The 17,934-nt window shown below is 41.7% G+C and overlaps 1 protein-coding gene across 4 annotated transcripts in view; it reads right to left on the bottom strand.

Moving 5' to 3' along the window:
- The window catches only part of LOC123794687 (cyclic AMP-dependent transcription factor ATF-7), an 84,500-nt gene that overhangs the window by 14,939 nt on the left and 51,627 nt on the right, over positions 1-17,934 (bottom strand). For 3 of the 4 annotated variants that reach the window (XM_045800894.2, XM_045800895.2, XM_045800896.2), the window contains exons 3-6: positions 12,012-12,108; positions 6,513-6,631; positions 3,520-3,657; positions 764-921 (exon numbers count right to left, since the gene is read on the bottom strand). In XM_045800894.2, the coding sequence (XP_045656850.1) occupies positions 764-921; positions 3,520-3,657; positions 6,513-6,631; positions 12,012-12,108 (512 nt within the window). Of the gene's footprint in view, positions 1-763; positions 922-3,519; positions 3,658-6,512; positions 6,632-12,011; positions 12,109-17,934 lie in introns of those variants that run through there. The other variant, XM_045800897.2, reaches the window with a different exon arrangement.

The following is a 17,934-nucleotide window of genomic DNA, read 5'->3' on the forward strand; positions in this document are numbered from 1 at the left end:
CCAAAAGATGTCACTTTGTATCTTTTCTAGTGGGTCCAGAGAACAATAAGCTTTAAGACTGAATCCTGACAACAACCTCTTTTTTTTTTTTTAATATTTTATTTATTTGATAGTGAGACAGAGAGCAGAAGAGACTCCCCGCTGAGCAGGGAGCTCGACGTGGGGCTCAATCCCAGGACCCTGGGATCATGACCTTAGCTGAAGGCAGACACTTAACTGACTGAGCCACCCAGGTGCCCCCTGACAACAACCTCTTAACCCATGGGTACCTGGGGACAGGAGCTCAAGTCATCTCGTTAGGAAATGTGTATGGACCACGCCAGGATTGAAGACAGACAAACAAAATTAGGGGTAGCAAAGACCAAGAACCCCAGACTGAGGGGAACACCAGACTCAAAAAAGATGACTTAATGGGTTTCAGCCCATCATTCAGTAATGCCCCCCAAACCTTGTACAGATTGAGGCCAAGAACTAAATGTACTTCCCTGTGTGGCTTCCACCACTATGATGAACTTCCTAAAGTTTTAAAGATTCTTCTTTTAGATCAAAGAAGTATTAAATCTCCAAATTAAGGAAGTATTATCCCCAAATAAATACTTGCTTATTTACTAATAAGGTAAAGGAGATTTCTGCTTATGGGAGGATATTTTATTTTGAGAGACAATCTCATTGACTCGTTTTCTTTGAGTATTCAAAAACAGTCCCTGTTTTTTTTACCAAGTACAAAAAGGCTCAGGCTTCACTGTTTCTCTGCTTTACTTACCCCAGTTGCCTGTTAGATGGTGGAGCCTGTGTGATGACAGAAGTTGGGGAGGGAAGGGTCGGGTGAAGTGGATCATAGCCCAAATGGAGAGGCAGGGAGCCAGGGCGCACAATGGTAGGTGTGGGGGTAGAGATCACGACAGGCTTTGGGGCCACCTCCTGAGAAGAGACGAACACAACACGAAATGCGGTAAGGGGCTGCTTATAGGAAAATATATAGCTGGTCAAATGTAAAAAGCACTACAGCGACTCATGTAAATGATGCCGACTCGATCACGACCATGGGCTCATCCTTCACTTGCCCGTCCAACCGGAATGCAGAGTTAAGGCTTTCTGGCTCTCTACCTTTCGGGGACGATTGCTGTACGAATGAGATGAGAGTTGGGAAATCACTTGAAATCCTTATAGAAGCACTGTAGTGCCATGTAAGTTCCAAGGACTGTCGTAATTTTTCACTCTTATTCCAAATCTGATGCCTGAATGTCCTCTGGTGTCTAATGAGAAAAAGCAGGGTGTAGGACCGGTGATAAGACGACCCAATATCTCCTACAGACACACCCCCGCCCTTTTAGTTTAAGTAGCCTCATGTCCAGTGTGGGGCTTGAACTCACAACCCTTGGATCAAGAGTCGCATGCTTTACTGAGCCAGCCAGGTGCCCTCAGACAGATCCCTTTTAAAAGGCTATGGAAGGAAGGCTATGGAAGTTTGAATAATGGTCATATTGGAATAAAACAAACTGCTTCCCACTGTTAACTTGCTTGGGACCTTAGCTGTAGTGGCCACACTGGCCCTCACACATCTCCAGACAAACTTTAGGACCTGGTTGCTAATGAAAAGGGGAGGGAGGAGGGACCGCTGTAATGCTTATGGGGGAGGTAATTCGGAGAAGTTATCAAACCAGATTTGGAGGCAGGTAAAATGAGGTGCAGATGCTCTCCCCACAGGGGACATTAAAATTAATAACCCTGGTAGAGCAGGAGAGGATGGGAAGAGGCACGAGGGGGCTTCTGAGGTTCTGATAATATCTGGGTGTTGGTTACACAGGCTGTAAACTTCATGAAGATTCAGTGAGCTATATAGTCTCGATTCATGCACTTTTCTGTGTGATTTTTTTCAATAAATTTATAAAAAAATACTACCTCCTAAGAAATTTCTTTTAAAAAAAACTACAATTCTAGATTTTCTCTTTGAGTCACTAGAAGGCTTCCTTCTAAGATTTTTTTCCCAAAATCATTTAATGCCCAGTTTATGAATTACATAATTTTTCTTTCCCACTTAATAACTGAAGTACAGGGGCGCCTGTGTGGTGGTGGCCGACTCTTGGTTTCAGCTCAGGTCATGATCTCACGGTTGTGAGATCGAGCCCCATGTCAGGCTCCATGCTGGGCATGGAGCCTGCTTGGGATTCTTCTCGCCCTCTGCCCCTCCCCACTCCTCTCTCTCCCTCTCTTAAAAAACAAAGAACAAAAAACAACCCCCCCAAAAAAACCCCAAAATAATTGAAGTACAACATACATAAAGTACGTTAATCTTAAAGGATATAACTAAATGACTTTCTATATGTAAAATCAAGACAAAGCCTACTTCCAGCACCCCAGAAGGTGTCAATCCATACCTTCCCTCACGGAAGTTAAACATTTACTTTGAGTTCTTTTGTCATCAGATAGTTTTGCCTCTTCTTGAACCTGATGCAAATGGAGTCACATGTGTACTTTCGTGTCTGAATGTTGTTCAATATAACATTTGTGGGATTCACCCACACTACTGTGTATATTATTAGTTCATTCTTTCTTAATACCATGTGGTATCCCATTATATTTCATTTATTTATTTTGGGGGGAGGCAAAGGGCAAAGGGCGACGGAGAGAGAGAAACTTAAGCAGGCTTCCATGACCAGCAGGGAGCCCGACGTGGAGCTCGAACTCATGACCCTGAGATCATGATGAGCCGAAACCAAGAGTCAGATGCTTAACTGACTGAGCCACCCAGGCTCCCCTAGTATTCCATTTTAGAAATATACCACAATTTATTTATTTATTTATTTATTCATTCATTCATTCTTTCTTTCTTTTTTTTTTTTTTAAAGATTTTATTTATTTATTTGACAGAGAGACAGCCAGCGAGAGAGGGAACACAGCAGGGGGAGTGAGAGAGGAAGAAGCAGGCTCCCAGCGGAAGAGCCTGATGTGGGACTCGATCCCTGAACGCCGGGATCACGCCCTGAGCTGAAGGCAGACGCTTAACGACTGCGCTACCCAGGCGCCCGAACTACTTCAGTTTTTTGACCATTATGAATACAACTGTTGTGAGCATTCTTATATACTTTTATATAGTGGACATATACACTAATTTCACTTCCATATAGACTCAGAAGTGGAACTGCTGGGTCAGAGAATAGGTGTAATTTATATACATCTTCTAAACAATGAACATTATTTAAATATAATCAATCCTGCATCACACATTATTTATACAACTAATGAATCAAAACTTAATCTACCTACCAATTAACACTTGGAATAATTCTTTCTTTTTTTAAAGATTTTATTTATTTTAGAGAGAGAGAACATGCACGCAAGTGAACAGAGGGGAAAGGAGACAGAATCTGAAGCAGACTCCCCACTGAGCATAGAGCTGGACACAGGAGTTGATCCCACAACTCTGAGATCATGAACTGAGCTGAAACCAAGAGTTGGACGCTGAATCGACTGAACCCACCCAGGCATCCCTGGGATCATCCTTGGTAGAGAATTTACCTTTTCCTTGAGTGGCGGGGAGCAGGGACTAGAGGCAGGGCTATCAGGTGGGGATGAGTCTACCTCCACCGGCTCTTCTTCTTTGATTTTGATGTCTGGTGTGGAAGGCAAAGACATGTCAAGGGGCCCAGCAGCAGCCTGTTAAAAGAGAGAAATAAGCAAAGTTCAACCTCATGATTCCCTACAGGCTGAATCAAAATCTTTCCAGTTAAAAGATGAGGAAATATACTTTCTTTTCCTTTTTTTTTTTTTTTTTTTTTTTAAGTAGGCTCCACACCCAATGTAGGGCTTGAACTCACGACCCTGAGACCAAGAGTCACATGTTCTACTGACTGAGCCAGCCAAGCGCCCTGAGGAAATATACTTCTAAGTTCAGCCCTTGGTCAAGGAGCTGAACTGCAAGTCAAAGAAATATGGAACTGAGGTTTTACGTGCAACTCTGACCAGATCATTTTAACGTCTCAGAACTTCCGTTTTTCTAACTGTAAAATAGAAATAATGCCTGCTTCACCATGGACGAATACTTATAAAGATTCTGAAAGGAAAAAAAAATTTACAAATGTTTATAAAGACCCCGAAAGGGGGAAAAAATATCATTTAAATCCATGCAAATATCATAATCATATCATTTTTCAGGAAAGTAAAATGATCCCTGAATCTAGTGCTTGTCTATTTTCCAACAGCTCTGCTGGCCACTGGAGAACTGTGAGCACTTTTTCTGCCAACCAGAAGGACTAGACTACCCAAGTATCAAAAGCAAACAGAGACAAATTAGCTATTGAAGTACTGCAAACAAGATAGGAAAGATCTTTTCTGGGGAACTTCCCATGCTTGATGGTGATTTCATCCCAACATCTGGTGTTAGAGGCTAGAAGTTAGGAAGCTAGGGTTTTGAGGTAATGAGGAAAGGAAAGGCTGGTCATTTGATCAGCTAAAGAAATTAGAACTTGGTCCCAGAAGCAGGACTGGAGAAAACCAGAAAGGAAAGAGAGTACTTTTCTGGCAGTGGTGAATCACTTCACAGAACTGTGGGGCTGTAAATGGCTTTGCAGGGAACCATAAACCATCTGAGATGACGGCCCGGACACTGCACCACGACAGGAGGGCTGGCACTGCAGCTCGGTTTCATGACAAAGTAGATCCTTTGTTCTATTCTTCCCATATCTTAGGCTTCTTGGTCAAAGAGGAGCTTGTTTCTAACTCTTCTCTTGCTACCCTAATCCCTAGAAATCTTGGTAGTTGGGCACACTGAAGATAATCTGGCGTCTACCACATTAGAGAAGGTGCTAATGGTTGTTTCTCTCCAATCTGATGGGGGTGAGCAATAGCAAAGAATGCTTTCATTTCTGCCCTCGTTTTGCTACGCTGTGAAGATGTCAGACCCAATTCAGCTAATTCTGGGATCCCTGAAGTCAGAGGGTAGTGGGAAGGAGAGGCCTCTAAGTAAACAGAACCACGGGTTTAAAATCCCTTAGAGGCATCTCCTAGAAAAGCTGTGGTTCAGTGAAATTTTAGACTCAGTCAACATTCCTGGACACAATCTTCTACTGAGTCTGTTCTTCTCATCAAGGGGAGGTAAAGACCACCCCTGTACAGGCAGGAAGAAATACCAAGATGCCCAACGAGTAAAGCCTGACCAACTATGAATGGCCTCCCAGAGGCGTCAACTGAGTTAAAATGGCCGTAGAAAAGACTTCACACTTTTAAAGGAGGTTAATTTTCTTGAATTTGCCTATAATGAGTTCAATTTTAAATCGCTCACATCCTGGTGGAAACGATTTGACTGATGTGGGAGAAGGAGAAATGATGGTGGGGGTGGGGGTGGGGATGAGGCAGGAAAGCTGTAAAATAAAATTATACCACATAGGTTGAAGCCACTGAGAGCTAAGAGACTGGAGTCTCTAAAGAAAAATAATGACAAGAAGACTGTGGCTAGTCCAGCCATGTGAAAGTAGAACTACAAATATATGCCATTGGATTTCCCTGCTTTCTTTCAGTTTGAGGAAGACAGCAGGTAAAGCAGCTCAGAGGAAGCTACGGAACTTGGAAAAACCTCCAGTGATAAGGACACTTTATCTTGCATTCTTACAATTACAATTTAAGCTGGATAAAAAAAAATCATGCACAACTCTCTTGATTTAACTGCTCTCTTCTTCTTAGAAGGAAAGAACTCAGAATAAAGGACTCCAACACTCTAATCCTCTCTACAATAGCTATACTAAGTGGCCTATAATTGCACACACTTCACGATAGCTTCCACCTGCTGGTCCTATTTCTACGTTTGGGCCACACAGAGTAAGTGTAACCCCTCTTTTACATGAAAGCTCCTCACATATTTGAAGACTACAATTTTTTTCATCTTAAAACTTCTCTTTTCCAAGCAAAGCTTCCTCAGTTTCTTTATATGTTCCCAAAGTGACATAATTTCTGGTTCTTTCACCATCCTGGTTGATTTCCTTTGGAAGGCATTAAGAACACCCTTCTTGAATTTAATGTCTTGAATATTATGAGAAAGCTACCTGAGTGTAAGTGCTACATATACTGAAACAAAGAAGTGTCAAAATTCAATAAATGTTTGTTGATTGGCTGACTCAATGAAAACAGTCTAGGTGAGAAATCTGATTAGCTCAGAAAAGAGTGAGAGATTTGACCCCAAAAAATGTTATCTCACAGAATCTGAGTAATTTATAATCTTTTAACATCCTTAACATATTCGGAAGAGAAATAATTTTTTTAAAAAAGAGATTACTGAACTAACGCTCTACTGAAACGGCAAGAAGCCTCATCTTCAGTAAAGATAGACTTGTGCTGATCCATCATCTGGACCCCCTGAAGATGTGGAAGGCTGACTTGGATTAGTGGGTATTATCTGGTTCTAAAGGATGAAGCCCATAATTTTGTGCTTTGACCGGCTAAGCAAATTATCCCAGGGCACAGTGAAAACAGCCTCCAACTGAACACTGCCAGTTTGTCAGCAAAGTCCCGCCTCTTGCCTTTTTTTCCTCCTCATCTGCAGCTTTCTTGAATTCATGTTCAAAGGAGCTAGCTAACTCATTGAAGAGCCCCACCTCCTCACAATTCTTCAGGAATCTAGTCGGAGTAGGAGTTTGATCTGCAGACATGGAAAACAAAAAAAAAAAAGGAAACTTTATTTTAGTTTCGACCTGAAATTCAAACTTGACAGTACATAGAGAACATATTTTTATTCTTCTATTTGAAAAGAGTCTCTGTGTTAGGGTAAATCTGCTTTTATGGAGCTGGAGTCGGTGAAGGCCAGTGCTAGGCCACCAGAGGGTGTCTGTGCTGTGCTGCCTCCAGGCCGGCAGAGGGAAGGCAGAACAATGTTTTGTCGTGTGACTCTCCCCATACCCCTTTTCTCCCAGAGGCTGGTTTCACCTCCTTCACCCCCAAACAAAACAAAACCACCCACCCAGGTGGAGTTTGTGAAACCTCCAGATCAGAAAATCACGAACACTTGGGCGACTTTTTCTCTTTAAACTTACTCCCTGCTAGGTCTGAAGTGAGCGGGTATAAGCAGAGGGACGTTAAAATCTGATGAGGAGAAGAAACTGAGGATCAGATGGTTGAGTTTGGTTGCTAAAGCTACCAAATAAGAAATGGTGCCTTGTCTTTCAGTGGTCACTGAGGTAAGGGTCTGTTACCTTCTGAAGGCATTCCAGGCAAATCTAGGGGCTGGGGAACAAGACAGCAAGATCATGAGCTGGAAAAGGAAACTGCAAACAATAGAGCTCATTTCACAGAGACCTGGGCCCAGGGCAAAATCCGGAAACCAGGATATTTGGATTTAGATTTGCCAGCCCAAATATCCTCTCCGGGGCTGCACAAATCTTTCCTCAACAGTGCCCCTGCCCTTGGGAAGAGGAAGGCGATCAGTAACCCATGGGAACTTTTCAAGCAACCTGAATTTTAGATTTGAGCTCCTCTCTCCCCATTCTGGTTTTCTAGTTTTTCTCTCCTAGGTCAGTTGAATCCCGTTCCCTGATCTAAACTTCTATTATGATGGTTTTCTTTGACACGCTAGTCACCTCAGGGATTCACTTCATAGCCCAAACCGCTGAACTGAATGACAGAAATAGAACAAGGTTTAAATAACGTTTTAAGGAGCGAGACCTGGGATTAAAATCGTTCCTTTTAGCATGATCGATTGGAAATAGTCCACAGGGATTTTCCATGGAAACAGCATAATTTTTTTTTTTTTAATTTAAACAAAACCTCTTCTGAATCAGAGTGTTTGGGAAAGTTACCACTACCTCCCAAAATAGTTTTAAAAGGTCCTCTGGCAGCTTCGGTTGGCCAATGATGAAGCCACTTTCCCTCCATCCCCGGGTGAGTGGAGGTAATATCATCCTTTATGCTCAAGAGTACTTCAGTAAGGGCACACACAAAAATCACCACTCAAGTGAGAGAGGACGGGGCAGCTAAGGGCATGGCGATGGCAGAAGAGGGCCTTTTGCTTCTCTGACCTGAGACTCATACAAACTGCTCCCATTCCTGAACAAACAACCAAACAGCCAGAAAATATATAAGAAAACTTTTAGTGTGCTCTGATGATTCTAAAGAAATCAACAAGTGCTTACTGAATTCTTTCTACAGGTTTTTTTTTTTTTAATGACTTCGTATTTTAATTTTTTTTTAACGTTTTTTTATTATATTATGTTAGTCACCATACAGTACATCCCTGGTTTTTGATGTAAAGTTCGATGATTCATTAGTTGCGTATAACACCCAGTGCACCATGCAATACGTATCTTCCTTAATACCCATCACCAGCCTATCCCATTCCCCTAGCCCCCTCCCCTATGAAGCCCTCAGATTGTTTCTCATAGTCCATAGTCTCTCATGCTTCATTCCCCCTTCTGATTACCCCCCTTTCTTTATCCCTTTCTTCCCCTACCGATCTTCCTAGTTCTTATCTTCCATAGATGAGAGAGATCATATGATAATTGTCTTTCTCTGCTTGACTTATTTCACTTAGCATTATCTCCTCCAGTGCCGTCCGTGTTGCAGCAAATGTTGAGAAATCGTTCTGATGGCTGAGTAATATTCCATTGTATATATGGACCACAACTTCTTAATCCAGTCATCTGTTGAAGGGCATCTCGGCTCCTTCCACGATTTAGCTATTGTGGACAATGGTGCTATGAACATTGGGGTACATATGGCCCTTCTCTTCACTACTCTTTCTACATGTTTTGATGCTACATGCACATACACTTGTGGGTAAATTTTGGGGGAGGAGAGGGATAGGAGTATAGGAGTTTTGCCCAAATGTAAGACACGGCTCTTGCCCTAGGGAACAAAGAGAATGTTTTCTAGTTGAGGAAATAAACCAATATACAGAGACAGCATCACAGTATACAAAAAAATAGGTGCCATGTGCAGTAGAGAATAAGTTTGTTATAGTAATTAAAGACAAATTAATGACAGAAGAGTTAGGAAGTTTCAAGAAGTGGGACTTGAGCTGGGCCTTAAAGAATGGTTTTCACCAGGAGAAAGAAGAGAAGATTTGGAGGGTTAGAGGAGTAAGGCAGGTAAAGGCATAGAGAGAGGCAGCGTATGGGGACCACGTATAGATGAGGAGGAAAAGGTATGCCTAGGGTAAAGACAATCAAGTCAGGGGGAGCTTGGCTGGCTAAGTTGGTAGAGCATGCGACTCTTGATCTTAAGGTCATGAGTTCAAGCCCCACACTGGGTGTGGAGCCTACTTAAAATACAAAAAATAAAAAATAAAAAAAAAGATAATCAAGTCAGGTATATAAATTGTATACAAAGTTGAGTAGGTACCATCAGGCTAGATTATAGAAAGCCTCAGAGTCCAAGAATAAATAGCATTGAAAGTAAAAGAAAATAGGAAGATTAGGACAAATTTTTTAAATTTAAATTCAATTAATTAACATATAGTATATTATTAGTTTCAGAGGTAGAGTTCAGTGATTCATCAGTTGTATATAACACCCAGTGCTTATTACATCATGTGCCCTCAATGTCCATCACCCAGTTACCCCATCCCCCACCCTCCTCCCCTCCAGCAACCCTCAGTTTGTTTCCTATGATTAAGAGTCTCTTATGGTTTGAGAGTCTTTTTTTTTTTTCTTTAAATCTAAGAGCATCTTATTTAGAGGGAGATGGTTTTTAGGTGTGTTTTTTTGTTTTTGTTTTTTTAAGTAAACTCTATCCCCAAGGTGGGGTTTGAACTCATGACCCTGAGATCAAGAGTCTCATGCTTTACCAACTGAGCCAGAGCGCCAGGTGCCCCAGATTAGGATAGATTTTGAGCAAAGCAGAAGAATTTAAGGAAGACTGGCTTTTCTTTCTTTCTTTTTATTTATTTACTTATTTTTTAAAAGATTTTATTCATTTTTGAGAGAGAGAGAAAGAGTGTGAGCAGGGGAGGGGGGAGACGGATAAGCAAGACTTCCCGCTGAGCAGGAAACCCCATGCGGGACTTGATCCCAGAACCCGGGATCATGACCTGAGCCAAAGGCAAACGCTTAACTGACTGAGCCACGCAGGTGTCCTCTTTTTTATTTTTTAAATTTTATTTATTTATTTGAGAGAAAGAGCGATAGAGCAGGAGGTTGGGGGTGGAGAGGGAGAAGCAGGTTCCCCGCTGAGCAGGGAGCCCGATGAGAGGCTCAGTCCCAGGACCCTGGGATCATGACCTGAGCTGAAGGCAGATGCTTAACCAATTGAGCCACCCAGGCGCCCCAAAACTGGCTTTTCAAGAGAATGCAAGACCAGTCAAGGAGGTCAGCTAGGAGACTTTGGAGAAACCCAAGCATAATGAGGGTGGTGGAAGGAACAGAAAAGAGAATGTGAAGAAAGAATAAAACAACTCAAGATTTTGAGAATACTAGTATCACTGAATAACAAGGAAAAGGAGAAAGTTTAGGGGACAAGGAGAGAAGTTCAGAAATGGGGCGTGGGGGGAGCATGAAGATCTGAATGACAGAAAGACAGCCAAGTAAGTGTTCAATAAGGGATTCGAATACATGTCGGATACAAAGTCTTAATTTAGAGAAATGAGAATTACCAGCCTCGACAGGATAACTGGAGTCATGTGCAAATGGGATAAGCTCTCCAGAACAGAATGCAAAGAATAACAGGAAAACACTTTCTCTCCTTGGGATTATCCTGTATCGATTTCTCTCATCACTCTTGGAGACTTGGCATAGACCTTTCCACCTTTGAATAACCTTTCCAACCTGATAACCTTGCCTCAAATGTACCTCTTTCATAAACTTTCTCTGATTAATTCCACTTAATATTCATTCTCTTAGTATGTATATTGTTTGAATTATTTACTTGTACTTGACTGCAAACTAAAATTTTTTTCATGTATATATGCCTTGACTTAATAAATTTAAGTATGTGTTACCTACATATATTTTTATACCATATCCACTCTTCCCTAAGATTTCCTCCAGGTTTTCTTAAGGATCATCAATGACAATGTCCCCACTCATGTCCTTTTCCAGGAATTATAATCTACAAATGCGTAGCAAAGTGGCTGGTGCACACAGCAGCTATTCAATAAATATTTGCTGAATTAATAAAGATTAAGAGATCTGTAAGGGCAAGTTCCTTTCTTCACATATAAAAGTATGGAGAAGGAGGTTCTCTCTTTCCTTCCCTACATCTTGGGTTGCGTTTTGGCTAATAATACTTACAAAAAATTGTGTCTTATCTGAGTTATTAACTGATGTAATAACTATCAACTAAATCCCCCATTGGCTAAATACTGCGGTAAGCCTGCTTAACTCAGGCTAAATCAGAACCCTTCATAGTGTCAAAAGAAAAGGCCCACTTTGTTTTGTATGTCTGTCTAGCTGAAAATGGCACGATTTGAGAGCAGTTTCTGAGAATGCTCCCTCGGGAATGGCATATGTAAGCAAGGCAGTATCTACAACAACCAGCAAGAGGTTCCAGGTCACCCAAATTGGCTCAGAAAAGTCCCATTGACTAAATGTCTTGTCTGAGCTTTGGAAATGTGCCCTCAATGCTGTCTGGGTTCACAAGGCAAGTTGAATTTACGAACTGACAATCTGCCTGCTTGGGGAAAACTGACACCCAGTGGAAGAGAAGCAGCCAGGCTAGCTCGGCTTTCTTGCTTTCTTTTGTTCACCCCTTCGCTGTGGGTAGAGAGAAATGTCAAAGGCGTCTTTTGTTTGTAAATCTTCCAAAGTCTTAATAAAAAGAAGGCAAGGAGGGAGTAGACTGAAAAAAGCCAAGACAAAACCTCAACACACCTACCCTCAAAAACCGCAGAACCCAATCTGATATTTAAAACAGAATGGAGGGCACAATAGAAACTTGGGAGCTTTTAGTGTTCCTTTTTCCTGATTAAATGCAGATCACATAAGGGCTCTTAATGGGAAAAGGGGAGTAGAGCTCCCAGTACATCTGGTCCCTGGTATTAATCTTAACTGTCTGCTGATATCAAGGCACGTGGCTTCTGGGGCAGCAAATACCTGCAATGATGACTGAGTCAGTTCGGGCTGGGCCAAATTTCAATGTCATCTCATGCTTGTGTTTATGAACTGCCAGGTGGTCCTCGTTTGTAAATCTCTGAAACGAAACAGAAACAGAGATGTGAAAAAAAAATAAGCGATTCAGTGCCCTTTTAAAATGTCCTACCAAACATCCTGCAATAAGGATGGTCCCTGGACAGAGGGGCTGGAGAGGGAACGGAAAGGAGAAAAAACTGGAAGTGATGGAAAAGGAGAGAAGATGGATTAAAGGAGAAAATGGGGAAGGAAAAAAAGAGGCACTAGAAAGCTGTGAGGAGAGGGGAAGAGGAGGGCCGCAGCACCAACTGCTCTGTGATATCAGGTCCAAACGAGAGAAGTGGACAGATTGCTGGTGAAGTGGGGTCCAGGCAGGAGGCTCCAAATGAAAAAAACATTTAGGCAAGGCTCGTAGCGAACAAGGGGGAAATAATTTTTAATAATAATAATAAAGAGAGAAGGGAAAGGCTGGACACTCGTTGGTCATCACAAAAATAGGAAATTCAGAATGAAGCTCTCCATGGTGGGGCTGAATTAGACTATTTATGAGGGGGCTAACAGGGAGATAAATTATGCAGGATTAGGAGAACCATTTAACTTCCTGGCCCCCACAGTGCTGCAGCAGGCGCCTGCCCAGCTATTTGGCTCAGGGTTTTAATGAGCCAGGATGGAGCCATAGAGGACAGGGGCCCAATGGCCAGCAGTAACGGCACACACCAGCCCCATCGGCCAAATGCTGTCTCCCCTCATCGGGCAGCCCGCCTGGGCTCTGTCGGCCATAAAGGGGCCAGTGCAATGCTGCTGGCTATATAATGACAGAATAAAAATGCAAGCAAAAAAATGTTTGTTAGGGTAGGGAGAAGCCTGTAGGCAGCATGAGGGAAAGGAAAAGGAGATGGTATAGAGGTTTTATTTATTTAGGGGTTTGGGTGAAAAGACAATGAAAAGGTGAGGCTAGGTCAGCCTCAGTTTATGACATGTAAGACAGGGTTACTGGACAGTAATTTATGCTTCCACCCCTTCTTTAGAGCAGGGGAGGTGAAGAGAACAGATGAATGCAGTAATTCAAAAGAATGATACCCTCAAAATTCCCTTTGAGGATGGCTGGCCTGGTTCCTTCATTAAAACATGCCTGCAACACAGGAACAGCTTGGATGCTGCAGCTTCCCACAGCTCCCTCACCAGCCAGCCTCTGAAACATGCTTCTGTTTGTCTTTTTGTTTCTAAAAATAATGACTGGTTAGTCCCCTTTTTACTTTCCACATTAGATACACACACACTTCACACCAAACACTGTACCGTTAGCTCTTTTTTCCACAGTGCTTCTTGACTGCAAACCAAATAGACAGGAGCTAGCCCCACCCATCCCAGCTCCTATCCAGTCAAGAAAGTGACACTCAAAACTTCAGTTTAAGTTCCTTTATTTTACCTGGAAGTAGATTCTTTCCCCAAATTTGCTCTGAGCCCTACCACCACTAACGCTAGCTTAAGTTTATAAAATCTTCCCAGGCTAGACCTACAGGCCTGACGGGAAAAGTGAATTTTCTTTCTTTCTTTGTTTTTTTGTTTTGTTTTATTTTGTTTTTTAAGATTTTATTTATTTGACACAGAGAGAGACAGCCAATAAGAGAGGGAACACAAGCAGGGGGAGTGGGAGAGGAAGAAGCAGGCTCCCAGTGAAGGAGCCTGATGTGGGGCTCGATCCCAGGACTCTGGGATCATGCACTAAGCCGAAGGCAGACGCTTAATGACTGAGTCACCCAGGAACCCCGGAAAAGTGAATTTTCAATACAAAGTATGAAGAACCAAAAAGTAAAACTGTCAAAAGACTGCCTGAGTGGTTTCTGATGGATCCAGGATAAAACTGATAAAGTACGGGGGAATTTAGCCAGGAACTTTAGTTTTCTCTATTGTTGGTTAACCCCAGGCATCAATCGTTTCCTTCATAGATTTCTCCCTAAGGACAAAAGGGTGGGGCTGGGGGTGAAGAAAGGAAGAGAATAGTCTCGTTAACCAGGGGTATGATATTTGTAGGTTAAGTAAGTCACTCTTGAGGTTCTGGGATTGCCAGGTATTTGGTAAAAGGAAGTGAACAGAATCTAGTCTACAACAAAGAAAAGCCATCATTTTAGGGGAAGACGAAGAGTAGTGGATTAGGCAGAGGTATAAAATTTCAAAACATATTGGTAATGTTCTAACAATCTTTTTCAAAAAGATGCTTGTAAGTATACTTCAAGGAAATTTCACACAGGTAGCTTGAAAAGTTTTGTACAATGTTCTAGAATCTAGAAGAATGACTTTCAAGCAAAAGTCCTTTTCTACTATCAAAAATCAAGTGTGCTCAAAACTGAGCCGAAAGACTTGAAACCTCCATCAGGTTTTACTGTGGTTAGGGTCACTTACTGTTGTACTTCACAGAGGGGCGCCTGGTGGCACAGTCGCTTAAGCGGTGGACTCTTGGTTTTGGCTCAGGCCGTGCTCTCGGGGTCATAAGAACTCATCATGGAGTCCGCTTGAGTTTCTCTCTCCCTCTCCTGCTTGTGCTCTCTCTCTCTCAAATAAATAAACCTTTAAAACATTTTTTTAAAAGGCAACTCCCCTTCTATTACAATTTTGCTACATAGTCCCGACCTGTCTTATTTGTCCTCTAGTTCTGGTTCCTCTCTGCTGCACACCCCGGCCGGCCTGCACTCCCTTCCCTGCTGCCCTGCTCCCCCCTTGAGCTATTTATTTTTTCCCAATCAAAAGCTGGGATCTGAAAAGAACTGAAGGTGGCCAAAGGGATTTCCCACCCATCGGCATCTCAGAGGGCTTGATAACCGTGAACACAGATAGGAAAAAAAATTACATCTTTATTCTCACTAAATTCTGAAATTTAACATTCCTAACTCATAATAGAAATCACACATATCTTCTTATCACATGTATGAAAATATCCTTTATACTCATCACTACTTTGAAACTATGGGAGTCACAAGACCTACCACCAGAACTTGTTATCTACTGCATTAATTAAAAAGCACACATATGACATTATCAAATTTTTAAAAAAGATTTTATTTATTAAAGAGCGTGTGCGGGAGCACATGCATGCATGAGCAAGGGGAGGGGCAGAGGGAGAGGGACAAGCAGACTCCCCACTGAGCGGGGAGCCCAATGCAGGGCTTGATCCTAGGATCCCAAGATTATGATCTGAGCCGAACTCAGGCACTTAACTGACTGAGCCACCTGGACACCCCTACATTATCAAAAAAAAATTTTTTTTAAGATTTTATTTATTTATTTGACAGAGAGAGAGACAGCCAGGGAGAGAGGGAACACAAGCAGGGGGAGTGGGAGAGGAAGAAGCAGGCTCTCAGTGGAAGAGCCTGATGTGGGGCTCGATCCCAAAACTCCGGGATCACGCCCTGAGCTGAAGGCAGACGCTTAACGACTGCGCCACCCAGGCGCCCCTACATTATCAAATATTTTTAAAACATTTTTGGTAACTGTATTTCAAAATAATTGGTTTCCTTTATAATCCTATGTATTTTACTTTATTAATTTAAAAACATTATGAAAAAAATAATAATAAAAACAACATCTAACAAGGGGGTTCACAGACTTCACCAAACTACCAGTGGGGGTTATGACACCACAAAAGAATCCCTGAATAAATTAGGCAGTGAGCTTCTGAGGAGGAGGCAAATGGGCAGAATTTTAAGAAGCACAGCACTGGCCTGGTCTTGGGTCCAGTCATCTCTCCCTTTAATTTCTTTTTTTTTTTTTTTTGAAGATTTTATTTATTTATTTTGAAAGAGAGAGAGAGAGGGTGTGAGCAAGCAGGGGGAAGGGCAGAGGGAGAGAGATTCTCAAGCAGACTCCACGCTGAGCATAGAGCCTGATTTGGGGCTCAATCCCATGTAAGAGATCATAACCTGAGCTAAAATCAAAAGTCAGAAGTTCAACCCACTTAGGGGCACCTGGGTGGCACAGTGGTTAAGCGTCTGCCTTCGGCTCAGGGCGTGATCCTAGCGTTATGGGATCGAGCCCCGCATCAGGCTCTTCCGCTGTGAGCCTGCTTCTTCCTCTCCCACTCCCCCTGCTTGTGTTCCCTCTCTCACTGGCTGTCTCTGTCAAATAAACAAAATCTTAAAAAAAAAAAAGTTCAACCCACTGAGCCACCCATATGCCCCTCTCCTTATAATTTCTAATACAATTTTTATATGGCTAGAGCAGGAAGGGGGGAATAAAAGTATACTAGAGCTTTTTATCAAAGTGAATGCTGATCTGGCTATTATTTTCACTGTTCCTTATATGCTTTCTCATTTATTAGAAGTTAACCCTTAAGAGGGAGCCTGGCTGGCTCAGTTGGTGGAGCGTGCAACTGTTGATCTCTGGGTTATAGGTTCGAGCTCCATGTTGGGTGTAGAGATTACATTAAGAGAAAATACTAAAATCCTTAAAATTGCTTTAAAGTTAACTCTTAAGAAGTCTCTAGACCAGTCTTGAAATGCGTGCTTAGTAAACCATCCCTCTGAAAGCAATTTCTCAATTAAAATATCTAAAATCATTAAGTGATAAAAATTTTGACCTTATTAGATAGATCATTCTATTTAATTAAAATGGGTGGAGGGGCTCCCAAAAGGATTTCCTCTTTGAATTATTGCCCATTTAAAAATCTAACTCTCCTATTTGTTAATACCCTTAATGGGTCTTCCTTTGTTCTTTGGTCTTACCTATGACTAAGGTTTTGGCAAAGAGCCACTGAGGGAACACTCACTCTGGCTGTAGGGTAAATAATGATAATTTTCAAGGAATATGTAGATATTAACCATCTCCAAGATAACAGAGGGTGGATTATCATTCCAAATGGAGACTGAAGAATATAAGTCATACTGAATCAAGAAGGCAGTTTATATGCCTCAGGAGAAGATTTGTATAGTAACTATGGTTTAGCATCTAATTTGCTCAAGTAAATGAATCAGGGCAGTTTCTTGGCATAAATGGGTGAGGAGAAGTATTTTGTGCTAATGCGTACCCTACAGATCACGATGATTTAGGTCCGTCCTATCTAGTGTGGGAGCCACTAGCCACACAGATGCAGTACAAAAAAAGGAAAAAAAGAATGTAAAATATCTCATTAATTTCATGTTGATTACATGTTGAAATAATATTTTGGATATACTGGGTTAAATAAAATGTATTATTAAAATTAATTTTACTTGTTTACTTTTACTTTTTAATGTGGCTACTAGAAAATTTTAAATTATAAATGTGGTTTGCATTATAATTTCTTTTGGACAGCTCTGATCTAGATAATATTCTCAAAGATCTGATGGGAATTTTAATCACATGCCAATCTTGAATCTTGCCCCCCAAATCCATTTTCTCTAAATACAGTTTATACTATATGGCAGTGGTTCTCAACCAGGGACAACTCTGACTCTCTGGGGACATTTTATCAATGTTTGGGGGCATTACTACTTATCACAACCAGAGTGATGCTACTGGTCTCTACAAGGTAGAAGCATGGGATGCTGATAAATATGCCAAAATGCACAGGACAGTGTCCTAAAACAAAGAATTATCAGACCAAAATGTCAACTATGTCTTTGTTGAAAAATTTTGCTACATGGTAACAGGAAAGAGAAAAAGAAACAAGAAAAAAAAGGCTGTTTTTTAGTTTCCCTTGCCAAACTGCCAACACATGTTTTTGGATCTAAAACTTGGAAGGAAAAAAAACACAGGCAGAAAACTCCCAACCTCATTTTATAAAATGGCTGATGTACTACAGATCTGCAAATACTTAGGACAGGGAAATTAGGAAGACAGAGACTGAAGGCACCATAATTGGGAGAAGAACAAATTAAGTGGAATTCTCATGCATCACCTTGTTACAAAGAGA

This window comes from Ursus americanus, chromosome 25 (assembly GCF_024610735.1).
Source record: "Ursus americanus isolate L20-20 chromosome 25, mUrsAme1.1.p, whole genome shotgun sequence".
Lineage (NCBI taxonomy): Eukaryota > Metazoa > Chordata > Mammalia > Carnivora > Ursidae > Ursus > Ursus americanus.